The 9034-nt window shown below is 45.7% G+C and overlaps 1 protein-coding gene across 1 annotated transcript in view; it reads left to right on the plus strand.

Moving 5' to 3' along the window:
• Positions 1–1178: 1178 nt before the first annotated feature.
• Positions 1179–9034, plus strand: part of CDS2 (CDP-diacylglycerol synthase (phosphatidate cytidylyltransferase) 2) — a 68409-nt gene continuing 60553 nt past the window's right edge. Inside the window, exon 1 of the mRNA XM_008590678.1 lies at positions 1179–1526. Coding sequence (XP_008588900.1) covers positions 1182–1526 — 345 coding nt within the window. The 5' untranslated portion in view covers positions 1179–1181. The remainder of the gene's footprint in view (positions 1527–9034) is intronic.

Raw genomic sequence — 9034 nt, forward strand, 5'->3', positions numbered from 1 at the left:
AATAGAAAGCTGCAACTTCACCGTGTGCCAAGTGTCTTTCACTGTTAGATTACAATATATTTAAGGGTGGGGATCCCATGTTATTCTTGTTTTACATCACTTACAGGGCACCAGCGAATAGGAAGCACTGACGTCAACGCTAGAGCAACATTAGGCTAATGAATTCAGGCAACCAATATAGTACAGTTGTTAGAGTGTGGGCTTGGTAAACATCTGTGTTCCAATTCTTACTAGGTCGGACTGGCCAGTTAGCAAAGTTGATTACAGAGCGGCCTTATAACACCAAGGTCTAAGGGTTCGGTTCCCTAGTACCAGCCAGCCGCCAAAAAATTTAAAAAAAAAAAAAAAAGATTTTCATATTTCTTACTGGGCACGTCCTAGCCACGAGGCCTTGGCTAAATCATTTTCCTTTAATAGTTTTTTTGGTCGAGGTAAGTGGATAAGAGGATCTGCCCCTGACCTTGGTGTTATAACACTACGTTCTAACCAACTGAGCTAACCCGCCAGACCTAGAAGATTTAAATCCATTCAACAAGTACTTAGGAGGTGTCAGGTACATAGGGGGTCCGCAGCAAAGTAGGCAGCATTCTTGTCCCCCCCAAGGCCTTTCAATATTCCAGAAGAAATTTGAAACGCCGTGGAAGATCTATCTGTAAAATGAAAATCATATCCACTTCCAAGAGATGTGCAGATTAAATGAGATAAAGCAACTAAAGCGATTGCTCAACTCAATGCCTAGCACACAACTATCGCTCGGTAAGTACTACAGACGTAGGCTGAGGTCTGGTTTCACTGCCTTATCACATAATTCCCTCCTCTTAATCAGGTCAGCTCACCTGGCCTCTCTACTCGGGGCCTAAAAAACGTTTATTTTTGTGGGGTGAGGGAAGAGCCCCAGCTGCACAGGACTCGAAGCCGAGAGCAACAAGTACTCGCCAGGGTGGAACCTCCAGCAGCGCCTCTCGCCCTCAATAACCGGTGACCTGAGGAACCCAAGGCGCCAGAGCCGGCGGTCCGTGGTCAGACGGGGGCTCCCATTGGCTAATCTCGCTCTGAAACGCACGCCTTTTCCCGCCCCCTGCCGCTGCTGCCCAATGCGCGCCTCTCCACTCAGTTCCGTCCCGCCCTTGAGGCCCCCCTTCCTGGTGTATTCGCGCCATTGGTGGATCTCACGGGCCGTGATGGAGGTGGTGCGCGTGCGCGTTCGCTTTCTAGGGAGGAGGGGCGAACGGGCCGGGGCTTGGCAAGGCAGACAGCGCTCCGCCCGGGTAAAAGAGCGGCGGCGGCGTTGGGCGGGGCCGAGCTTCAGGGCTGGAGACCCGGCGGCTGAGGGGCCTGTGAACCGCTGCGGAGCCGCGCGCTACTCGGGCGGGGCGGGCAGAGGGAGTCTGCGCGCGCCTGAGCTGAGCTGCGGCTCCGGCGGCTACGCTGCTCGCCCGCGCCGTTGTCGCGCCGGGGTCTCCAGCATGACGGAGCTGAGGCAGAGGGCAGTCCGCGAGCCGGATGCTCCGCCCGAGGACAAGGGGGCGGCGGCCTCGGGGTGGGCGCGGTCCGGGCAGCGGCGCAACCCCTGAGGCCTGCGGGAGCGAGTGCAGGGGGGGCGTCTCGCCTTCCGCTCCTTTATCGCGGCTGATGGCGGCACCGGGCCTGGGCAGCGCGGACGGTCCTTGATGCCGGGCCCCCGCGGCACGCGCGTCGGGGGTCAGCAGGTCGGGTCTAGGTCGGGTTGGGGTGGTTCCCCTGGGGCGCAGGAAGGAGCGCGCCCGGAGTTGCGTCTGCCCCACAGGGCTGGTTGGGGGTCCCCTCTTTACTCCCCCACCTCCCCGGGGCCTTTCTGGGTGTGAAGATTCGATACCCCGCAGAGCCTTCTCCCGGCATGACTTTGCTCCCTTTTAAAATGTTATTATTTTTATTATTATTATTTTTTTTTTTTGCGGGGGCGGATCGAGACAAGGCTATAGGATTTACCTTCTGGGAGATTTAAATCCCTTCTTGGAAGTTAAATCCGTTGGTTTTGAGCAGAGCGGTGTGGACTCACGCAGTGAACGAGCTCTTCAGTCAGCAGGTGTTGGAGGGTGTTCTCCCAATGGATGGACTTGCTTCCTGCGCCAAAGTGTGGGCATTGATGGGGTGGAGGAGGAGGGTGAGGAGGAGGCCATCTTGGCGGGGACACAGCCGGGTGAGGGGTAGGGGGGGTAGACTCCTTTGATTGAAGTGAAAGGTTTGTGTAGGGGGGTTGAGGAAGGTGGAGAGTGGTTGTATTGCTGTGGACGTTGAATGACAGAGTAGACATTGGGACTTTGTGGTAGTATTTGTGCTTTTCGAGTTAGCAGGAGAAGTGTATTTGGAAAAGTGATTTCGCAGTGATGTGACTTAGAGAGACTGGACCAGAATGACAGAAACTGGTTAACTCAGGGTTTGCCAACAGGTGATCTGCACATATTTTCTTTGGCCCACATGTTGCCTTAACGATCAGATTTCTCCTAACAATCTGAATTTCTTGCCTGTTTTGGATAATGGGAGGGTTTGCCATCACATTCTCTCCTGATTAACGGTTGGCTGGAACTGAGGATCATCTGTTCCCACCAATCCCTGTTGCCTTTCACCAGGCCACAGAACTAACTTATGTAGGCTGTACTTTTTGATTATTGGAGGTCAGGGACATTAGGGAGACATCAGGAAGGAAGAAGGCACAAGATTCGGTGACAGGATGTCAACAGAGCAGTTACACTAAGAGGAACGTTTTGGGTGGAAGATAATGGGGTTAACTTTTTGTTATTGTTGACAGTGAATCATCCAAGGAGAACTGTTCATATGGATTTTTAGAACATATTTTAGAGTTAATTTGGGGATGGGGTGGAGATTTAGGAGTCGCTTGCAGAGACAAGACACTTTGAAGTCTCTAACCCTCCCATTGAATATTCTGGTTCAGCCCGAAAGAGTTCTGTACTTACCCTGCATACTACTAGTTGGTGAGTATTCAGATGTTTGGAGGCTCTGAAGCCTTGTTTAAGAGTGAGCTCGTACATGACGTTAATGGGACTTTGTGGGCCTAGAAAGTGTAGGGAGAAGAAGGCATGATAGCTGGTGGGCTATATTTTTGAAAAGCTATTTATAATAATCAGACACGATAAAAACCAAAACCAAAACAAAAACAAAACAAAAAGCCCAACACGGGGTTATGAGGTGAAAAATAAAGTATCTACCCCCGCCCCCAACTCCTCGGATCCATCCCCCAAAGATAAAGTGCCAGTCGATTTTTTCATGTCGCATGTTTTAGGTAGGGAGGACATAAGGAGCTGTCCAGCTAAAGGTGTCTTAGTTATAACTGCGTTGAAACCACTTGTACAGTGACAGGATGCTTGGGACTGCGAGGTCCACTAGTTCCATTCTGTCCCCCAAAATACAGCACCTCTACATTATGTTGAAAGCCTGATGTAGTCCTTTACTCCAGAACAAGGCAGTCAGCCCCTCACCCTCATCATTGAGTATTTCCGAATTGTCATTAATGGGATTTTTTTTTTTTTTCCGTGTCCGGCAACGCATCGCAACCCTCAGTGTCGCGCCCGTACCGGACCGGCAACGGGATTGCAACCCTCGGTGCTGTGCCCGCACCTCGCCCAGCCAGTGAGCGGGAACCGGTCTGTATGTGCGCCCGTACCGGACCGGCAACGGGATTACAACCCTCGGCGCTGCGCCCGCACCTCGCCCAGCCAGTGAGCGGGAACCGGTCTGTATGTGGGATCCGAACCCTCGGCGGGAGCGCCGCCACGCTTCCCAAGCGGCGCACTGTAGCAGTGCGCCACTGGGCCGGCCCATTAATGGGATTTTTGATAAGAGCACATTTTAAAAACTGAAATGCATTATTTGCCTTCGATGAATGTATACAGTAGATTTTTTTTTAAATCCTGATTTATTGTGTTTCATATGTTGGGAGAAAAAATCCACGATTTTGGCTTTCTCAATATCTTTTTGTCAGAACCCAAGGAAATTATAAATAACAAGGATATCTTCTTAGGGAAATGAATTGTGAAATGGGAACTTTCTTACTTAATAGTGGAAGAATCCAGAGAACAATTTTCTTTCTCTCTTTTTTTTTGGGGGGTGGCAACTGACTGGTACAGGGATTGGACACTGGACCTTGGTGTTATCAGCACCGCTTGGTGTTATCTAACCAGCTGAGCTAACCGGCCATCCCCAGAGAACATTTTTCAGGTCAGTTCTTTAAAAGAACTGGAACAAATTTGAAAGATTCCTCAAAATGTTGCAGTTACTTAAGTGCTGTAGTAAAAATAGTCTTGTAAATAGACAATCATTAGTATCAAAATAATCTGGAGAATGTGTTTACTTATAAAAGTCATGAGGTATTTTGTTATATTTAGCATCCTAGAATGGAATTTTCAAAGCCAATTGCTAATAAAGGAAATGTTCTCCTCTGGGAACTGTGCTTTATAATTTCAAAGTCCCAAAGCACAGTATAGTTGCCAAACTACGAAACTTGGAATTTAAGCTTTGGGAGTGATCTTCTTCCTGCCCAAGTATGATTTTCCAGTGGAGCTGAAGAAAGAAAAGAATGAAATGTGGTCTAAAAGGTTGGCATCTTAAAATTTATGATTGGGTTGGCATTTTAGGAGATTTTGTTTTGGAAGTTAGAGTGAAGGTTCTGGGGTTTTCTGCTTTACTTAGGTGCTGAAGTGCTATTTAAGTTATGAGTCTCTTGTAGAGAAAGAGACTTTGAAGGCTTCTTTTCTAGATAACGTGAAACTGGTGTGGAGAGGAAATAGTGATATCATTTAGAACGGAGAGTTTAAGTTTTTTTGCTTTTTGTTTTTTTTTGAAGATGACCGGTAAGGGGATCTTAACCCTTGACTTGGTGTTGTCAGCACCACGCTCTCCCGAGTGAGCCACGGGCCAGCCCAGAGAGTTTAAGTTTTAAGTGCAGACAGTGGCTAATAGCAGGAGCTTAAGTCAGTTAGATCCATCTTGAGCCTGGGCTCTGTCAGTCACTTAAGTGGTATAAGCCTCAGTTTGTCCATCCTTAAAATGGGGGTGATAGGGCTGGCTGGTTATCTAAATGGTTAGAGCATGGTGCTGATAACACCAGGTTCAGGGCTCAATTCCTGTACTGGCCAATTGCCAAAAAAAGGGGCGGGGAGGTAAAATTGCATGTGCTTCATAAGATATTCGTGTTATTAAGTGAGTATGTGTTAAATGTCAAGGACAGAGCTTATTACATTCTAGTAATGTGTTGGCTGTTGTTGCTTCTGGTTTAAATAGATTTTTATAGGAAAAAAGTTAATATTCCCTGTTCATTCTTGGAGGGTGATTAAATCTTCAATTTATACTTGTTTGGAGTAGTCTCTTCATATTCATCACCTTTTTCCTTTTGGTGGTTGGCTGGTATGGAGATTGGAACTTGTGTCCTTGGTGTTAGAATACTGTGTTCTAACCAACCGATGAAATAATAAAATCTTATTTTAAGAATATGACTACTTCAGGTGTAGAAGAAATGCTTTATTTCTTTCAAAAAGTTTTTTACATTGAGAAATAATTTGTGAGTTGGAAAATTAGTAAACTTTAACTATGGGTTTCAGACTTAAATAGGGAGAGGAGGTGAAAGATTAATTTTTCATGTAACCCAGCATTTTAAGTTTCTTTTTTATGTTGATCAAACACTATAGTTTTATTTCAAGAACTCAATTATTGGGCCTGCCCGTGGCTCACTCGGGAGAGTGCGGTGCTGATAACACCAAGGCCATGGGTTCGGATCCCGTATAGGGATGGCCGGTTAGCTCACTGGCTGAGTGGTGCTGACAACACCAAGCCAAGGGTTAAGATCCCCTTACCGGTCATTTTTAAAAAAAAAAAAAAAAGAACTCAATTACTTCATAACTTATGCATATTTAGTTTTTTTTTTTTTTAAAAAGATGACCGCTAAGGGGATCTTAACCCTTGACTTGGTGTTGTCAGCACCACGCTCTCCCAAGTGAGCTAACCAGCCATCCCTATATAGGGATCCGAACCCGTGGCCTTGATGTTATCAGCACTACACTCTCCCAAGTGAGCCATGGGCCGGCCCAAAAGTATTTTTTTTTGAAAAGCTTATTTTGTTAAAATGTTCTGTGTTGCATGAGTTAATATGGTATTTCATTAGAAGAATTTAATATCTTTTAAAAATCTTACATTGCTCTCATCAGATGTTAGGACTAAAAGGAATCTTAGAGATTGTTATTTTATAGAGGAGGATATCACAGCCCAGAGAGTTTGTTACTTGCCCAAGGTCATGCAGCTGGTTAGATACAGAGTGGTTAATAGTATGAGGATATTCTAATTCCTGTTTGTTTTTTTTCTCATTATGTTTCATAATGCTGCCTTCAGGAGTACAGAATTACTTTATAGACTTTAAAAGCTTTTACACTGCTCAACTTTTTTTTTTTTTCCTTTTTGTCTTTTTTACTGATCGGTAACGGGATCGCAACCCTTGGTGTCGCACCCGTGCGCCCGCACCGGGGACCGGCAACGGGATCGCAACCCTCGGTGTTGCGCCTGCACCGCGCTCAACCAGTGAGCGGGAACCGGTCTCCACATGGGATCCGAACCCTCGGCGGGAGCGCCACCGCGCTCTCAGGTGGCGCACTCTCCAGTGCGCCACCGGGCTGGCCCTACACTGGTCAACTTTGATAGAAAAAATGCCCAAATATTTCCTTTTTTCTTATGTGGCTACAAAACCAGAAAAATAGCAAAATAAATCTTTTAAAATGTCAAATGTGGGACTGGCCAGTTAGCTTAGTTGGTTAAAGCTTTATGTTATTATAACATCAAGGTCAAGTGTTTGGGTCTCTGTACCACAGCCAGCCATCCCCTCGCCCCCCAAAAAAGTCAAATGTAAAATAAAGCCCCCCAAAAACCCAAAAAGGTCTTTGACAGTAAATATGAAGTTCTGTGAAAAAAAAAATTTTTTTTTTGGTAGAGAAAGTTGATCAGGCCCAGATTTCCCTGTTATTGGATGATTGGTGATTTATAAATTTGCAAGATCCTTCCTGGGAGCATTTACTTGGGTATCCTTGAAAGGAACACCCAGTGCAGTGCTTGAAGATCTCAATCAGAGCAGCATGCGAGGCTGTCTTGAAGAAATGCTTTCCAGTTGTAGCAGAACTGTTTGTCGTGGCAATAATCAGTCATTCAGTATTCAACACTATTTCTTAGAACATTCACTGACTCTTTGGGGCTGGCCTGGTGGCGCACTGGATAGTGCGCTGCTTGGGAAGCGTGGCGGCGCTCCCGCCCGAGGGTTCGGATCCCACATACAGACCGGTTCCCGCTCACTGGCTGAGCGAGGTGCGGGATCAACGCCGAGGGTTGCAATCCCGTTGCCGGTCCCCGGTCCGGTACGGGGGCAACACTGAGGGTTGCGATCCGTTGCCGGACACGGAAAAAGACAAAAGACAAAAAAAAAAAAAAAAGAACATTCACTGACTCCAGTGACTGCTGTATAGTCACTTCAGCTCTGAGGGAGGCAGGTATCAGTGCTCATGAGAATACCTAGGATTTTATACCAATTTTGACTCAGAATACAGTTGGCCTTCTGTTTCCATGAGTTCTTCATCTGTGGATTCAACCAGTTGGGGTTGGAAAATATTCGAAAGAAAAAACACAATAAAACAATTTTAATAATTCAAATAAAAAATATAGTATGACAAGTATTTACATAGCATTTACATTGTATTAGGTATTATAAGTAATTTAGGGATGATTTAAAGTATATGAGAGGGTGTGTATAGGTTATATGCAAATACTGTGCATTTTATATAAGGAACTTGAGCATCCTCAGATTTTGGTATTTGCGGGGGTCCTGGAACCAATCAACTGTAATTCAGGGACAACTGTAATCCATTCTTTCTCCACTGGTTTAAAGAAATCATATAATTTTGAATTATCTGACAAACTTTCTTGCAATGAATCTTGTAGTTAATTTCAGAGGGAAAATAATCATCCTTTAAACTGAAAAAATTTGAATATCACTATTTCTGATTTTCCCATCTTTTCTAGGATCTGCATAGGTGGAGTATATTCCTTCACACAGCTTGTTAACCTGCTCTCTGTTACAGCCTCCTAGTCCTTCCTGACTAGTGTTAGAGGCTTTTGGGGGTGGAAAAAGTACAGCCATTTTTGTATCATACTGCATCTGGTTTGGAAAAGAGACAGGCACTGGCTCTTGGCTATTAATTTTGCCAGGGTCTCAATGAAAGAATACAAATTTGTTCCCAGCATTGGCCTGAGTCCCTGCCTTCCAAGTCACATGGTGGTTACTTAACTAGGGTAGTAGCGAGGCTCACCCTCCCCACCCCCACACATGGTGCCCATTAGGCAACTGCCCATGACAGTCACTGATCTTTGTTCTCATGTTGTTTGCCCCAACAGTAGAGATGGCATTGGGCCCACTAAGTTGAGTGACCTTTTAAAGAAAGTTGAAGTTTAATATGTTATTTTGACTAGGTAACTTGTGGTTTGAAATTTAAAGGGAGTAAATGGTACACTGTGAAGGCCTCTGTCCTCTCGCCAGAGGGAGCCCTACACTAGGCTGTGGTCCTTGTGAGTGCTGCTGTCTGTGTGAAAGGACCTGACCTGTCCTGCCCAAGTCAGACATCCTTTTGATGTGCGGTCCTTGGCAGCAGCTTTTATTTTTTTGGACAGTTTTATTTTTTTTTTTTGGTCCTTTTTGTGACCGGCCCGCACTGCGCTCAGCCAGTGAGCGCACCAGACTGGCCATCCCTATATAGGATCCGAACCGGCAGCGGGAGTGCTGCTGTGCTCCCAATTGATTATCTATATTTGTGGGGTACAGATTTGAACATCAGTACATGTGTACAATATGTGGTGATCAAATCAGGATAATTAGTATACTCATGTTTATAAAACATAATCAGTCTTTGTGACCCTTAACTAATTTCTCACTAACCCTCTGCCCCTCTCCTCCTCCCTCCCACCTCTAATAACCACAGTTCTCTCTCTTTTTTTTTTTTTTTTTTTTTTT

The sequence above is a fragment of the Galeopterus variegatus genome, unplaced genomic scaffold, assembly GCF_000696425.1.
Source record: "Galeopterus variegatus unplaced genomic scaffold, G_variegatus-3.0.2 Scaffold6268, whole genome shotgun sequence".
NCBI classification, from domain to species: Eukaryota; Metazoa; Chordata; class Mammalia; order Dermoptera; family Cynocephalidae; genus Galeopterus; species Galeopterus variegatus.